The sequence below is a fragment of the Thermobia domestica genome, chromosome 3, assembly GCF_964235325.1.
Source record: "Thermobia domestica chromosome 3, izTheDome1.hap1.1, whole genome shotgun sequence".
Lineage (NCBI taxonomy): Eukaryota > Metazoa > Arthropoda > Insecta > Zygentoma > Lepismatidae > Thermobia > Thermobia domestica.
Window position 1 is genome coordinate 122,487,212 of NC_137456.1, and position 17,580 is coordinate 122,504,791.

The following is a 17,580-nucleotide window of genomic DNA, read 5'->3' on the forward strand; positions in this document are numbered from 1 at the left end:
TCCAACACAGAACAAAAGAACGCACAAATTGACTCCACCATATTGCAGTATGGCATAATCACCATCTGAAGATTATCCACTACTTAACAACGTGTTTTCGTCCAACACAGCTCCTCCCTTGGTAAGTCCGTTCCATTTTATTCCTTGGTGTTTTTTCTTCTTCTTCTTCTTCCTGTTTCTATCCTCCGTGACCAAGACTCTAGGGGAGAGTCAAAAGAGTCAGGAATTACAGAGAAATCTGTAAGTAGAATAATAGTTAAACACCATATGATAACATAACACCCTAATTTCTAGTCTCTACCGAGGTAATCTTTCATGCAACTTTGGATTGACCAGTTTGAAATTTTTACCAGGCATATCGAGTAATGAACATTTTCGTTTGAGAAATTTGGGTGAATCTTATCTGACAACCATCCGTAAGCAGAAAGTTTATCTATCGTTATTTATCTACTTACTCGATACCTGCAAAAAAGCATCAGGTACATGCTTCAATTAATATCAAGATGTATTATGATTTAGTGTTCGTTTAGAAGTAAGACCTCAAGCAAGTATCCTTAATAGCGAACATCTCTGCAATACTTTCACGTTTGCGAAATAAATATGCTTCATTACATTGTTGTATAGTCCTGTTAATATAAAAATAAAAGAAATAAAATAAAAAGCTGGTCACCCACTTTCCTTTGAAAATCCCTTCATTTTAACTACAATTTAAATTAAATCAAACAAATGTGAATTTTCTTTAGCCAATCGAGATGTTCACTTAGAGCCCAAGTGTTAGAATTCCTTATGTACGGTTGCCAGAATATGACCTTCTAAAGTAATGTGAATGAGTGATTATTTATTTATTTATTTATTTATTTATTTATTTATTTTGATCAATTATTCGTCTTTATCAGTCATTTGGTCTACCGTTTCTTTCAGTAGCGAAGCTATAGGAGATGTGGACCAACAGCTTAACGTGCAATCCGAACCACATGAGCTCCGGGAATCGAACCCGGTCTCCTGCGCCGAAGACACGTATGCTAACCATACAGAGATTGTTCTGCACGCCTCTGTATACAAGTGAAATAGTACGGTTTGAATTGTATAACTGGTTAAATATAGACTTCCCAATTGAGAAAAACACAACCAACATATACCTGTGAATCTGAAGGAAGTTCACTTTCCCTTATTTAAAAACAAGGGCTTCCTTTTCCACATTTGGGTGAGTTCTACCTTTAAATGCATTTACATCGAAGATCACAGGACTCTCTTATGACACTTAAGCTACTAACACAGACATATTTAAATTTCATCTTCTAACTTACCTTTATATTTCCACTCCAAACGATCTCAGTTCTAGTGTGACGATGAACGCGCCAAACTTACTCTTCCAGGCAGCCTAATCAAAAACTGTCAATACATGCAAATGTTGTGAAAACATTATGCCAGTCGTTCTAGACAGTGTTTATAGTATTCTCGAAGCAGGCCCGTAGCCAGATCACTAACACAGGGGAAGGCTGAGATCATTTTAGGGCGACTAGCCTTAAGTTTGCATTTAATTGTAAATTGAACACAACACGTGTACACCTATTGACAGTGTTTAGCAGAATACAACTCGTAAAGCTTTCTTCTATATATTAAAGTTATATATCCGAAGTATTGTTTCAATGCACATCGAACATATCTGTTGCATGACTTCTTATTTGGATAGTATTGTACAGTACAAAGTGCACGTTCTTCTAATAGATGATATGCCCAGTACATTCGTACGTTGTGATACTTAGTGAAATGTTTCTAACCGCAAGTGTATTTTCCTGTTCGGAACTGATCGATTTCTTAATGTTAGTAAATCTCATTCTGTTAGGAAAAATATCCTGTTTTTGTTAAAAAGTGTCCCGTTTGGGCTCGTAATTATATAGTGTACTAGTAATTTCTTGCATGGACTTCACCGCTATTTTCACGAAAGGACAAACCCTCCTACGATAAATTCAGTCATCTGAAAAATATGAATTCAAGAAACAACCGATGCCCCTACGTCCAGTTTCTGTTAAATGATAAAACATATCAATTAAAATCGGAATAAATTAAATACAAATCGGTTATTTCAAGAAGCTAGACTTCTTCCTTCGAGACACGTACAACGACAAAACAATGACTATATCTATGTGGATTGTCAAACTAGTTTTTTTTTTTTTTTTATCTCGTCACCGTACATATGTGAAAGTTTGTTAAAAGAAAAGAAAGAAAAAGAAAATGAGTTGTTCTTGCTTTAAGATAACGTAACAAATAATTTGGTAGAAGTGCAACATACTTTTCACATCGATGATGTGCCCCTGTATATTAAAGCACACACTTGAATTGTCTCTAGATAGTGTACATATTTTGTGCACTAGGTTTCCGGATTATCGACGCTTATTCTAGTTTAAGGCGTAAATTACATAGACTTTTAAGCATATTCTTGAACTCACTTCCCAGTCTCATTACAAACCCGAGATTTCAGAAAACCTTATTTACAATCCGATTCAAATTAGTACCGAACGAGAAATTTGATCTTATTGACACACCAAGATCAGTCTTTGCAGTTATGGTATTCAAATTCCAAGTATTTTGCTTTTTTGTATAAGACACTTCTGAGATTTAACAGTAGTTTATTTACATCAATTACAAAGTACATTAATGTCATTAGACAAACTGATATGATCCAGTCCCTCTCTAAAACTATGGCACGGTAAAATTTATAATCATTTGGGTATAACAGCTTTTGCAACTTTACATCAGGCAAACCATTATTATATAACAAAACCAACGAAGATCTTAAGTTCGAAGCCTGCGGAATACCTGCATGAACTACAAATTCAAAACTCGAGATATTTCTGTAGCATACACGATGTCTTTCTTCACGAAGATACGATGATAGAAATTTACTTAGGATATGTGAAAAATTAAAAGTCACAAGCTTGCTAAGAAGAATATCATGACTTTGACATCAAACTCGAGACTGTAGTTTGTACTGAAGTCTATATAGGCTATATCTACTTTATTTTTATTTTCAATTTCTGTTGCACTTGAGTGAACGCAGCAGGATTAGTTGCTGTTGATTTTCTAGGAAAAAGAATGCATGGTAAAAAATAATAAATGAAAAATAAACATGTGAATAAATATTTTTCTTTCTGAATAATAATAATTTCAAATATTTTGTTGGATGCAATGATTATTGCTACTGGTTTGTAACTTCTTATATCAATATTATTTCCGTTAGCCTTGGAAATTGGACAAATATTTCCATCATTACCTTTCCATCTAATTGTAAAATAAAAATTGTTGAATATTGCTTGTAATGGAGATTTTAGTGACTGGGAGCAAAACTTTGTGATACATGGTGTATTTTGTCAGGTCCTGAAGAGGTTTGTTGTCTAAGTCTTTTGGAAGCATTCATGACTCTTCATCCACTTCAACATGAGTACATGCAAACTGGTTCAACAGATCAGAGTTAACATGACGTGATAAAAAGCTCAAGATGATACTCAGATTTGTGACACGAAACTTGAAAGTGTATAAATACATTAGGAATAATTATTCTGGCATTTAATTGACATTCTTCGTAAGTTAAGTCTCTTGTTCCCTGCCCCCCTTTTTTTCGGGAATCTAAAAGAATTTTGGATTTACAAGAATACTAGATTCGCAATCATTTAACTATCTATCATAGGCACACTTGAATTTTCCCGTATAGTTATAACCAAAATTTCTTTATGTGATAAGTAATCTCCTCAATCACTTATTTTCATCTTTTTATGATGCTCTTTATTAATTTGCTTATTTTAGGTGTGAACCAAACATGACATTTCTGATTAATTTTCTTACGTAGTACACACTTGTAAAAGCATCAACAGCTTTATCAACCATAGAACTGCTAGCCAGAATTTCCCAATTGGCGCGCGTCATTTTTCTATATAAGTGTTCGTAATTACCTTTATGGAAGCTATTATCTCATTTCACATGTTCATTTTTAGTACGGATTTTCTTACTGTACCGAAAGTCGAAAGACAAAACAGGGTGGTGAACATCTTCGGACAGCAATAATCTAGGTTCATGTCCCATTTTAATATCATTGGTATTTGCAAGAACTAGATCTAACGTTCTTCCAAGTTCCATTTTAAATAATATTTTAGGTTTTAAATTGTATAGGTTTATAAAGTTATAGTTTCCGGCAAGTATTTGTAGGACCAAAAAAATCAAAATCAACGCAGTTTACGTGTGATTGATTTCAATCGCCTATTAGAAGAATATTACTTTCAGGTTGCTAAAAGCTGCATAAATAATCCACAAGGTTGTTCGACCCAGGTGGAAAATACACAAGAACTACAAATGAAGAAGAAACACTGTTTACACTAATTTTTACACACTATACGTGACCAACAAAGAACTGAAAGTTTCAGAGAGGCTGAAGATTGTCGTACGGAAGTGAGCACCCTCTGACCACACCCTACCTACGGGCCTGTCTCAAATTATCGTTAACAAATTCTATAACGCGTTGCAAAGAAATACATGTACATAAAATATCCGTTGTGGGAGCCAGAACGAGATCTCGTAGTTGGGGAAACTGTCGCAAAATATAATCTGCTTAGATAATAATGTCTTAGTAAAACGTTTCGCCTTAGCTCGATTATATTGTGATGCTGTTCAATAGATGAAAGATTAGATTTTCAGTTTAGCATCCCTTTCACCAGAGAGGCTATATATGAGACGTGGAACTACAGCTTAACGTGGAACCCTAACCACATGAACTCCCCCAGGTAATCCAACTCGGGCTTCCACGCCAAAGACGCGTACACGAACTGCTTAGCCACGAGGGTGTCCAACATATATGAAAGAAAAGTTGTTAGCGTTACCACCAAAAAGGGGTATAAGTAATGGTAATACAAATATCACAGTTTATCCTGTAATGTTTCGCAAAACAGACATTGTTTACATATATTTAGCTTGTTTCTTCAGTGTATTGAACTACGAGATGCTGTAAAAACAAAGCAAAATAAATAAATAAAACCCCGATATTTTTTTTAAAAAATGATACGAGAAATGTATTGTGATTGATATACAATAAATATATCTTGGCTATTTTTCGACAAAGTCGTCACAGGCCACCAAACATTTCTGGTAGCATGGCACAAGTTTCTGTATACCCTCTGTGTAAAAATCTGCCGCCTGACAGTGCATCCAGTCAAGCACTTCACTGTCCTTGAAATGCTTCGATGCAAGTCATTTTTTCAAGTGAAGAAAAAGAAAAATCGCTGGGGCCAAGGTCGTGATGGTGTGTGTTTGAATTTATTGGCTTTAATAGAACCAGAGGGGCCGCCATTGCATTGATTGCTGCCTCGACTCCCCAGTTGTGTACGATATCCACGTTTCATCATTCATCACTATGTGGGAAAAGACGTCAATCCCCATCCTCGGCAGCAGGTCAAAAATCACGTGCAGCTCTCATTCTCTGCTCTTTGTGAGAGTCTGTAATCATTTCTGGCACCCACCTCGCACAGTTTGTGATAACCCAGTCCGTCAGTCACAATTCGATGTAGAAGTGATAACGCTATACAATGTTAGAAAACCGGCGCGGGAAATTTTCAACATGCTTTTAAAAAAATCAGTGGCACGTTTATGTACTGCACAATCCAACGGTTCCTCGATAATAGGTTTGTTCGAGACCGTTCAAAAGAAGGCCGCCCACGAAGTGTATGGCCTCCTGAAGTAGTTAAAACTGTTGCGGCAGGTATGACAAATTCCGTACACAAACAGGCTGTGATGGCCCGTGGTATGAGCATCTCCCAGCGAGTGATCTCCAGGAAACTCGGGGACGACCTAGGTCTTCTCGAGCTTATCGACGGTTAACGGGACACTACGACGTCGCGTCTGAAGAGGCAAAGGAAATGTAAATATGAATGTTTCCCTCAGCAGTACGCGAACACTGGGTATAGACAGGTTAGATTCTCTTCACCGATCGAAACTGTTCAATCGAAGGAAGTTTCAACGAGCAAAATGATCAGATGTACGCCTAATCATTTTGGGAAGTCTAGGAACAAAGTTCTAAACATCCAGAAGCCATCTTCTCGCGTTAGTCATGGTGTGGTGGGGAGTGAGTTATGTTGGCTACACGTCGTCATGAGAAAGGCACAACAACCGATGCTCGGCTGTACCAAAAGTGATGGAGCCTATAATGAAGCTGCAGTGTACTTTCTAAAACGATTCTACTCTTACCCACAAGCCGAAATCAATCCTAGTGGTCGGAGCATAATCTGCCTGACTTCAAATCCACTGATGATGGATCTTAACAATCTTGACCTTAATCTCCTAGACTGTACATTGTGGTTAGTGCTTGAGGATACTACCTACAAGAAAAGTCACCCCATGTTTTCAGTTTCCTCTAGAGACGGTGTAGGCTGTAACAGATGGTTAGCTCGCCAGACTCTGAACGTGTGTGCGTGCTAACGGCGGACTCTGAATTATTATTGGTGCAAAATGTTGTCAGGTCATACATAGCATATTGATTTTTTCTTTTTCTTTTCTTTCTTTTTTTTTTTTTTTCACTTCTTCACTTCAGGCTAGGCACACAGAACACTGAAGAAATATGGCACAGTTTAACGGTAGTTTACCTTCTCACGCTAGTTTATGGTTGACAACTTTTCAAGAGAAATTATTTTTAATAGTTCATTAAGACGAGTTACGACAGATTCAATATGCTATTTTATATTTATTTTCCTAATGATTGGATTAATTGCATACAAGTATATTTTGTTACAATAGGTATTTAGCAGTCCTACGCAGTTTTAGAAGATTTACGAATACGCATTAATTTTAATTTGATATTCATAATAAGACACTACAAAAGCATTTGAACAATTTAAACATTTCATTCTACATACTTGCTTTCTGATTAACAACTAGGTGAACTGCACACTGTCCACCGTTTCGAAAACTGACATCATTCTCATCATCAGAATCGACTCTCATCTATATCCTATTGATGAGAAGAATGTTGTCTGTTCTCAAAACGCTGTATCACGTGCAATTCATGAGGATGTTATCTGACATAAATTATATTCATAACGCTACCAGGAAAGGTTCAGTTCTTATTTCATTCTAATTAACATCATTTTACAATTTTAAATACTGCTAAATACATTGACTTAGTCTTCAAACAATTGTGAAAATATTTGTGTATATGTAAGCATATTAACTAATTTTAAAAATCATAACATACTTGATAAACTGCTATTAAAATACCTGAACAAAACTGGAAGATTCACCAAAGTGTATATAATCATATGTGAAGAGATAAATGCTTTATAAAACCACGATCAGATCCAAATTCTTTACCACATAGGATACAAGGCTTTCTGCTTTCCTGTGAATCAGCAGTTGGATGGTTATCTATATCCTCATTTCCTGATATTTCTTTCTTTCTGGGTTCTTCTGAAAGTATATTTTCAGCTTCAGCAGAACTTGCACAATTACATTCACCCTTACACAACAAACACATCTTATAACTTTCTTCTCTATCATTACCCATATCACTTCCAACATTTTCTTGTATAACCAATGCATTGGATATATCTTTAGTGCGACTCTTAAGTTCCAGCTGCCGCTCATTTGAATTACTATCTACTTCCTTACGGGTACATAAATGGTTGATAAGATGTTCTTTTTCTGTAAATACTTCACCACACATGTCACAACTAAACTTCTTATTGTCATTAATTTTACGATGTTTAACCAGATGTGACTCATGTAAATAGCTTTTGCCGTCCATTCTGCAAGAATGATTGGAATCACTAACGTTAAAACCACTTGTACTCTTGATTTGAGAATGACTGGAAAGGGATGTTGTTTGAGAGAAAAGTTTCTCACTCACACGAAATACGCGGCGACGACCACGACCAGAAAAGTGGGTCTCAAAGTGTCGCTGCATATTACTCTTTTGTGCAAATCGCCGATCACAGGAAGGGCATTTAAATTGTTTATCTGTGTTATGTATTCTGAGATGAAGATACAGGTTACCACGCTGAGAGAATGCCTTGTCACACTTTGGGCATGAGAATGGTTTCTCACCAGTATGCACTCTTTCATGAACAATACGAGACCTCTTATCAGCAAAAGTTTTTTTGCACATAGGACACGTACGAGACATTTCTTTATTACCACCACCTTCACGTACTCTGCAATGAAAGTTGAACAAAACTTTATTAGAAAATGATTTCGAACATACTTTACATACATAACGCTTTTCAACATACTCTTCACACTTTGCATTTATTGAAGTTCCTTTCCATGTTGGCTGTAACAATATTTGCTCCACTTGCCAGCAGAAATAGTATCACATTTAGTCAATACAATTCTTGGTGAAAGTAGGATCGATTAACAATCAATATGCAAATACGATCGCTAAGTAATGTACGTGTCTTATTGCAAAAGAAGGTCATCCACATCCACATTTGAAATAAAAACTAAATGAAATTGAATTTCTTGTTTTACGTCCCACGTTTATGCACAGGGGCTGAGAAGACGATGATGATCATGATTGAAATGGTGAAGCTAAGAAAGCGAGAGAATCCCCATAAAATGCACGTTCACGGTGTTTGCTCACCACAAATCTTACTTGGCACGACCTAGGATCCCACGCAGAGATGAGCGATATATATGGTTTTCAAAGATTGTAGTGTTTCTGAAAATCTGAGGATTATCCCCCTCTACCCCCCCAATCCTATTATAACTATACATTTTTTATCAGAATATCGTACTTTGGAGACAATTCAGGAAGCTATGTATGCACCTGAAAATATACATTAAATGTCACCGTGTTTTGTGTGTTTACCAATTCTGCAAGTTGTAGTATCATAAATGTACTGCACAAATGTACAGAAAAATAAACTAGTTTTAAAAAACTTACCGCTGAAACCTATCTATTTAAAACGCGTTTCATATAGAACTATTTTTCTTTTTCATGTGACCTCATAACGTAATGAGCAAGTATGAAGTTAAAATCCACATTTAAGAATAAATGACAGCTCTTTTTTTCTCTTTACAGTGATTCTATTACCTTCTTTCCCATGGATTCATGTTATTTCTAGTAACTTGTAAGTCACTCACATCAAGAATGCACAAATAAAGACATACGATAAGACGTAAGATCATCTTGTAAATTAGTCAGTGTAGCTTTGGAAAATTCAAGAATGCTAATAAAACTCCAACTGACCAAAGCAGTATATATTATCTATTTATCTATCTATCTATCTATCTATCTATCTATCTATATATATATATATATATATATATATATATATATATATATATATATACTGCTTTGGTCAGTTGGAGTTTTATTAGTACGTAAGGTCATATTTACAGTTCTTCTTCGTAAGGAACAACGGCAAAAATTATTCATTAGCGAATTTAAAAAGCACAAATAACAATAATACAGTAGATTGTCGACGATTAGGCCTAGTTCCTAAAAAGAAGAAAAGAAAAACTTCATGAATAATAAAATGAAGCATATTTTTTGACCGATCTACTCGACCTGTAACGAATTCATAAAAATGTGATTTTGTCAAGAAAAAACTCATCTATGAAGGACAAGTAAAAACTGCTGAGTTTTGACTCTTTACTTTCTTACATTTGTGTAATTATTTATTAATGTAGGACTACGTTTTATGTTAATATTTTGTGCATTTTAAAACTATGTGTCCATACTGTGTATATCGTTTTTGCATTAACTTGTTTCCTGAAATTAAGTTAGACATTATAAAATTTACTTAAAATATGAACAAAATTTTTGCTCTTGAGATTTCCTTTTTCTGTAATAAACTTTTAAAATGTGCAGTACAATATATGAAAATATTTGTGGGTCACAAAATACGAATAAGAGTGGGGTTTGGTATAAAAAGAGTGTTTTTAATGGTTTGAATGGGACAAGAAGTCAGTAATTAAGAACTCTGGACTGTCGTTATCCGGCCTGCCTTTCCTTTATCAAAACAACTTTCTCGGTATGACTGCACTTTTTTTTCTCTTAAATTACAATTTCTTAAAAAACAGTAGCTATGTTAATTACAGGTTTTACAGCGCAACATTTAATACTTTGCTTAGATGTTGGGGAAGTCTGTAATTATACCGCCAGAGTGTACTACATACGTATTGGACAAACGGTCTGACCAATGCCACTGATAAGATGTAATATCTACTGGGATTTGCCTAGCAATTTATCCAATTGTCAGTTTTGGGGCATCCTGAATGCATCCCTGCCTTCTCGAAACACTAACAACCACCACTTTACTAACTGGACAGTAACACATGTTTTATTCAGTTCCTGGAAACAGTCTTTTACACTCTGACTACGTGTAACAAATTATGATTAACGCATGTTGTTCCACTTTCGTTATGGATTTTAATTGGAAAGATTTTAATTGCAGCAAGAATAAACCTAATGTGTTGTAAATATAGCATTGGATACATATTAATGAAAATTATAAATACTCGTATTTCAATATATTGTGAATTTTGACTCAGACAAATGAATCTTTGACTACAACACTACAGCTAAAGAAATATATCACCTAACTGTGCTACAATGACAACATTATTGCAACGCCTTCATAAAACACATCATCTAATACTGAAAAAGATGTAGTTAGATAATATATTTCTTATAGAGTTTTGTTCGAAGATTCATTCGTCTGGATCAAAATTGAGTAACTTACATACTACAGTGTAAAGAAATTTTTATAATCTAATGTTTCGACGCACATGAAATAACTGAATGAGTTTATACACTCACGTGCCAGAAGTCATGGAATATCTACCTAATACCGTGTGGGACCTCTTCGATTTGATTTGGAGTTTAGCATCCCTTTTACATAGGAGGCCTACAGCTTAACGTCGAATGCGAACCACATGGGCTTCTGGCGGAAATCGAACCCGAATCTTCCACGCCAAAGATGCGTACGCTAACCGCTTAGTCACTAGGAAGCTCAGGGACCTCTTCGAGAACGCATCGACTCGATGTTGCAGCGACGCGACAAGTCGTTGGTAGTTATGCAGCCATCCAGCCTCGAATGACGTCCACAATTGAGTATAGTTCGAGGTGGAAGATCCTGAGCATAAAGCATTCGTTCGATGATGTCCCACATGTGCTCAATAAAGTTCATATCTGGTGATCTAGTGAGTCAAATCATGTATTAGAAGTGGCCAAAATGTTCCTCAAACCAGTTGCACACCACTGCGGGCCGATGACATTGCACATTGTCAACCTGGAAAATCCCGTTGTAGGTAGGGTACAAGAAGTCCATAAAAGGACGCATATAATCACCAAGCAACTAAACACAGTGATGACTGATTAATGTCTGGTTCAAGAGAACCAGAGGACCCACACCAGACCATGTAAACACGCTCCAAACCATTAGAAGCCAACAGCAGCTTGGAGAGTGGGTCATCGACAACTTCGGTCTGCGCAACACCAGGATCCTAACATCCGAACGTACCAACTGGAAACTTGACTCATCTAACCACGCTACTACTGCGTTATGAAAGCCCCAATACACATGTTTCCGAGCCCACGTGAGTCACCACTTCCAATAATCATCGGTAAGTAGCGGCCCTCATGTAGGTTTGCGGCTGTGATATCCCATGGGGATCAAATTGCACTGTACTAATCTCGTGAGACACGTTACTGGGACACGTCGCCGGTCGTGGTCATTCAGCACACATGGGGGCCATTGCGTTCTCCTTGATGGGTACTGATGCATCCAATGCATTCCTTGCGATTCATCCTTGGCACTGTGAAGCGAAAAAAAGTTCAATGTCCGAATGACTTCCGAAATCGCATGCCTCATTCGTGTAGCACAATAGCATTGAAACTGAATATACTTGTTCTCGGGCAATCAGTCAGACGAATTTCACCCCGTGGAATTCACCTAGCTGATTGGCCGAGAACAATTATATTTATCAAGACGCCAAGAAAGCTTCAGTTCTTATTTCAAGCACTGAAACTGGTTCGCGGCGTTCGATCTGTTTTTTAGTGATGTTCTAAGACGTCAGTAAGTTCCTTATGCTATCCCATGACTTTCGACACCTCGGTGTATAACATTTCTGGACACTAGTAAGTTTAACTTTCTTTCCACAAACGTTGTTTACTTACTTCATATGTACACTCATATGTTTTTGAAGATATATCTTGTTAGTAAAATCCTTGAGGCATAGAATACATAAAAATGATCTGTCTTGCTTATGGCTTCTTTCATGTTTTTCGTAGTTTCCTACTTGGGAGAAAGCCTTGTGACAGAACCTACATTCAAAAGGCTTTTCTTCTGTGTGAATCCGAAGGTGGTTATTTAAATTTGCTGGCTGGGCAAATGCTTTTCCACATACGGTGCATTTATACGGCCTTTCACCAGTATGTATTCGCTCATGATGTTCCAAGTTTCCTTTCTGAGTGAATGACTTCTGACAAACAGAACACTTGTATGGTTTATACCCAGTATGACATCTCAAATGAATTTCCATTGCAGAACGGATGGGAAACCTTCTTCCACATATATTACATTTAAATCCATCTGGAGAACGAGTAGCTAACCATTTTCTATTATCGCATCTTCTTAAAGCAAGTACTGGATACTTCAGTGATTTTATCAGCATCGGTGTTCTGCGTTGCGAATCCCTGGAAGACGAAGTTTCATCAACGACCTTCTTTTCCACTGTTAATGTAGGTTCGATTTCTTGTGAACAATTATATGTTTTACAATTTAATTCATCTCCCATTGTATTTGACAAGGATTTGCGAACATCCCTGAAAATAAGAAAAGCCTATATCACCCATAAATATTTCCCTAGTCTACGGGAAAATGTCAATTCTAAATTTGCAATATCTGTAAATTTCATTTTTCTTATTCTTGAGGTAAAAAATAGTTTGGGCTTCCGAAAGACTATACAATTTAATTTCTCTAAATTTGATGACAGTTCACAAATAACCCGTAATACAACATGGACACATCTTCTTACTGTATGGTATCAATTTCTCTATTGTGTCCGCTATATAAAATAGAATAGAAGGGGGAATTGGGAGGTATGTTTTTTCAACTTTTATTTTCTCAGGTTATAGATGTTTTTCCAGTTTTTAAGAACTGATTGCATGTTGCAGGGTCTTGTGCACCTACTGGGATAGTGGTAAACTTTCGGCATCTTTACTTTTGATGCTGCAACATCTTTATTGTTGTTGGTCTGATTTCCACCCAATTACCCCCTTGGAGATAATTGGGTGCAAAACGATTATAACCATTGCCGGTGCACATAAATCCGTGAGGGTGATTAGGTAAATGAAGAAAGCTCAAGCTTTCATTTGATGAATTTACCTTGTATTCCACTTAAAAACTAATAGTTTTATGTAGCCTAAAAAAATTATACCTTTGTTTACGCAAAATAAGGAATAACTTATTTCTAAATCTCAAAGATATTTGAATGCTTTCTCAAGCCTTCCAGTTATTATTTACAGCACAATATACTGTCCTGTGAATTTAATCCAAAATGTCGGTCAAAACTTTGGCCGAAAACGTAAAAAAAAAATAGAAAAACACGAGGACAGGATCTGATACAAACACACATAGGAGAATGTAATAAGACTAATGCTAAATAACTATAAACTATTACAATAGAACACGTGTTGGAACTCTGGATTGATAAACAGGTCCTATTTAACAGCATCAGCACTATTGGCATACGAAACGGCCACTGGAGGCCTAAGTTTGGAGTAACTTATTTGTAAATCTCAGATATTTGAATGTCTTTTCATGCCTCCCAGTTATTGTTTATAGCATAATATTGTCCTGTGAACGTAATCCAAAATGTATCACATACGAAAAAAAAAAAAAATAAATAAAACTATAAGCCGTCAAAACTTTGGCCGAAAACATAAAAATAAACAAATAAAATAAAATAAACTCAAGATAACAGGCCAAACAAACATAGGAGAAGGTAATAAGACTAACACGAAATAGTTATAAACTATTACAATAGAACATGTATTGAAACTCGGGACTGATGAACAGGTCCTATTTATAGCATCAGCACTACTAGCATACGCAACGGCCACTAGAGGCCTAAGTTGAATAAAATAGCTTAATAAGCAAAATGCATTATGAAGCAAAAGTGTATATAACAAAAGACAAAGATAATACAGCACTTAAATGAATTCTAACCAAAAAATGTTCACTTAATGCTCGACGCCCATTTACCTCCACATCATGCGCCCGAGGTTCAAATTTTAACTGCCTCACAGTAAGGATTCATTCAAGATTGCTGCTCTTCACGGCAGCATCCTTACGATGTTTTTAAGCAGCAGTAAAAGATCTGGCTCAAAACATTAACAGATGCGCGATTTATTGACTCAAACCACCAAAACCCACACAAACGTGAAATCCAGTTTCAAATATGTCATTTCTTAATCAAATCAGCTTTTTTTTTTTTCTTTCTTGTGTGTGTCATTATTACACCGTCTCAAAACTCATTAAAGCTTTTTTTTCTTATCAACATGTACCCACCCAATATTTGGGTGGAATTAAATTCCATAAAAATATACTGAAATGCAAAATATACATTTTTAAAAAGTTTTCCGCCCAATTACCCCCACCACCCAATTCCCCCTTCTACCGTATTACGCTGTCATCAACAGTTATTCTACCAATCAGTTGTAGACGATGAACACTATTCATACAGATTAAGAAAAGTACCGTAGATGCGGGCTACTTGGACCCAATTTTGCAATAAATTCGTTCTTTCGGCCTGTTTTCATCCACGAAAACTTGAAAGTTATTGTCATAACCCATATTAAGTTGAACTATAGGCTTTATTGTACATATCGAGTACAGTTTTAGTTACATATATTGAAAACAAAGCACAGGCGATCATTGTAAAAAATGGGTCCAAGTAATACTCGCGTTCGGGCTACTTGAACCCACCCCCATATTCTCCTACAGAAAACCATTGAAATCTGCTCTGAAACTAAGTAGGACGTAGGTGTTCCAAGAACAACACTTTTTATTTACTGCAAACCACAAAGAGAACATGTTAAGATGTCCTATCAAATATAATGACTGTAATAGCTGATTACGTTTTCTTCTGCAGCTGCACAAGCCCTATCTATATTAGCAGCGAATCTAGTCGTTGACTAGAGGTGCAGTTTCTAAAATAACTTCACCCAACCTCGACTGGGATTGTCTTAGAAAGCAATGACAGTTCTCCCATGCATGACAAAATAGGACTTCACAATAAATCTGAAATCAAGTTAATCAACGAGGAATCCGAAATTACAAACTTTATCAAGATGACTAGCGAAGGCTAATTCTTCTTCTTCAGTGAACACTTTCAGATTCCCCGGATTCTGCCTTGATCTGTTCTTTAATTTTCTTTCTATGGTGGAACGACTTATCTTGAAGTGAGCTTCTGTTTCTTTATGCGACATATTCCCCGACTGAATTGCTGCTAAACACTCTTCAAGCTGTTATGAAAAATCAGCATATTTTCGACCTGCAGGCAATCTTTTATATTGATGTACCATTTTGTACCGGTATCCTTAAGGAAACAATGAAAACTCCTTACTTGTGTGACACGTGACAAGAGACCTTTATTTTTCATTGATAAAGATAACAAAGGATGGGGTGGGATAAAGATAACAAAAGATGTGGTGGGACAAAATATCCATGTTTTCCAGGTCATATGTACACACTTCATAAATAATGGAATTACGCACATATCTTATTGTATGTGAGAAAGTTTACCATGTCAGTTTCATTAGCCTATATGTAACTACTTATGTGTACTTCCGTTGGTTCCACTTCCTTGCAAATAGTGTAAACACATAAAAGTTTGGCGGTCGAAAGATACACTCTTTTCGTCAACGACCTTTCTCACCAATGCTGCTCAATCGTATCCTATTACAGAACTAGTTTCAATGTGTGTACGTCTGCATTATGATCCCATCTAACGGATCTAACTCTGAACTCACTCATTATTGCATTGCATATGGGACTTTAAACGAGTTTTTGGTATGGGTTCAAGTAGCCCCTTAAGGGTCCAAGTAGCCCGCAATTACGGTAACGGTTCTAATACGAACCCGCGTGGAACACTATATTCCAACTCTATTATTATTCATCGCCATATTCTAGTTTTACAGCTCTTGAACGAAGAAAGATATATGTCTTTGAATCCTACATTCTCTATGCTTTTATAGCAATATATTACACCTAAGTAATCCTTCTGCAAGTTTATTGTTATCCAGACATTCTTGAATTTCTACTACTATCTCAATTACAGCATACAAGCTACGAAATTTTCGCCTAACCGTATATTTTACCGGTAAAATGCACCTTATTAAAGTAAAGAAGAAAAAAATAATTCCTTCTTATAATTTACCACTAGTTCCATGAAAGTTATTACTTTAGCTCAGAATAGCCCGCTAGATGTGATGAGTGGCAAAGGGTAGACAAATACAAGAAATCGAAGAACGCAAAAGTGGGAACGAATCAAACCAAATAAAGGAAAACAAAGCAAAAAAAGTTTTCTAGAAAACGAAAAAAAGTATCAGCATCAGGAAGCTTTCAGTCCAAACCATAAAGAAAGAAAGAAAAACTCGAGAAAGATATAGAACATAGGAATCTAGAAGATATTCGACATGAGAGTATTGGAAAACAAACTGAAAGTAGAGGACGAAAAGAAGGCTCAAAGAGGCAAGAATAAGAGCATGTGGAACAAGTGGATAACAAAAGAAACAAAAAAGGATTTAGATTCGGTTATCCATAAACAGAAAAATGAGCAGCATAAATAATTACCAGGTGAACTAGACATAAAGAATCAATAATAATAATAATAATAATAATAATAATAATTTAGCTATAATTCTTGGGTTTTACACCCTCTATAAGGTTCTTGAACTTGTTCTTCCTCATCTTCCCCATTTATTCTTACGTACAATTTTCTGTTCAGTATTCAATTTTGGTACAATATTGGGCATATTTTTTGAGGCTTGACAATCATCTCCACTACTTCGATGATTTCAATAAAATCAATCGACAGCAGGTGAGTGAATCTTTCTCCTATTCCCTTCCCCGATATAAAAACAAACAAACGAACAAAAAAAAAAAAAAAAAAAAAAGATTCGGTTTCATTTTGAGCCTGTAAAGAGTAAGAAGCAATACCAATGGTCCAGCTGCAACCCAGCAGCCTCCTGCAATAAAAACTTCGATGGCTAGTACTTCAATTTTTGTAAAACAATGTGTGTTTTGCTTGACGTTAGAGGCAGATGTATAATTTGGGATTTAAATCAGTAAGACAGAAACGGGAGGAGAGAAATATTTTATTTGTAATACGTGATACATGAGAAAGAATTGAGTGAATAAATATGATGAAAATTTCTATGAAGATGAAACAAAAAGGGGATACTACAATAGAAAGCAGCACTGAATCGAAATCGAATACATACATGCAGGTTTCTATTGAATATTCTACGAGATTCATAGAACAATAAAGCCAAGGGTATAGTCACCCAAGATGACTCTTGATAATTCCCTA

The 17,580-nt window shown here is 36.0% G+C and overlaps 1 protein-coding gene across 6 annotated transcripts in view; it reads right to left on the bottom strand.

The window, feature by feature from the left end:
* LOC145680691 (uncharacterized) overlaps positions 1–17,580 on the bottom strand; it is a 172,392-nt gene that overhangs the window by 74,740 nt on the left and 80,072 nt on the right. The window contains exons 4-5 of one of the 6 annotated variants that reach the window (XM_081751590.1): positions 12,161–12,808; positions 7,258–8,189 (exon numbers count right to left, since the gene is read on the bottom strand). The exons of 2 other annotated variants lie outside the window; for them this stretch is intronic. In XM_081751590.1, coding sequence (XP_081607716.1) covers positions 7,295–8,189; positions 12,161–12,808 — 1,543 coding nt within the window. In that variant the 3' untranslated portion in view covers positions 7,258–7,294. Of the gene's footprint in view, positions 1–6,704; positions 8,190–12,160; positions 12,809–17,580 lie in introns of those variants that run through there. 3 more of the 6 variants (XM_081751589.1, XM_081751588.1, XM_081751593.1) reach the window with 3 other exon arrangements.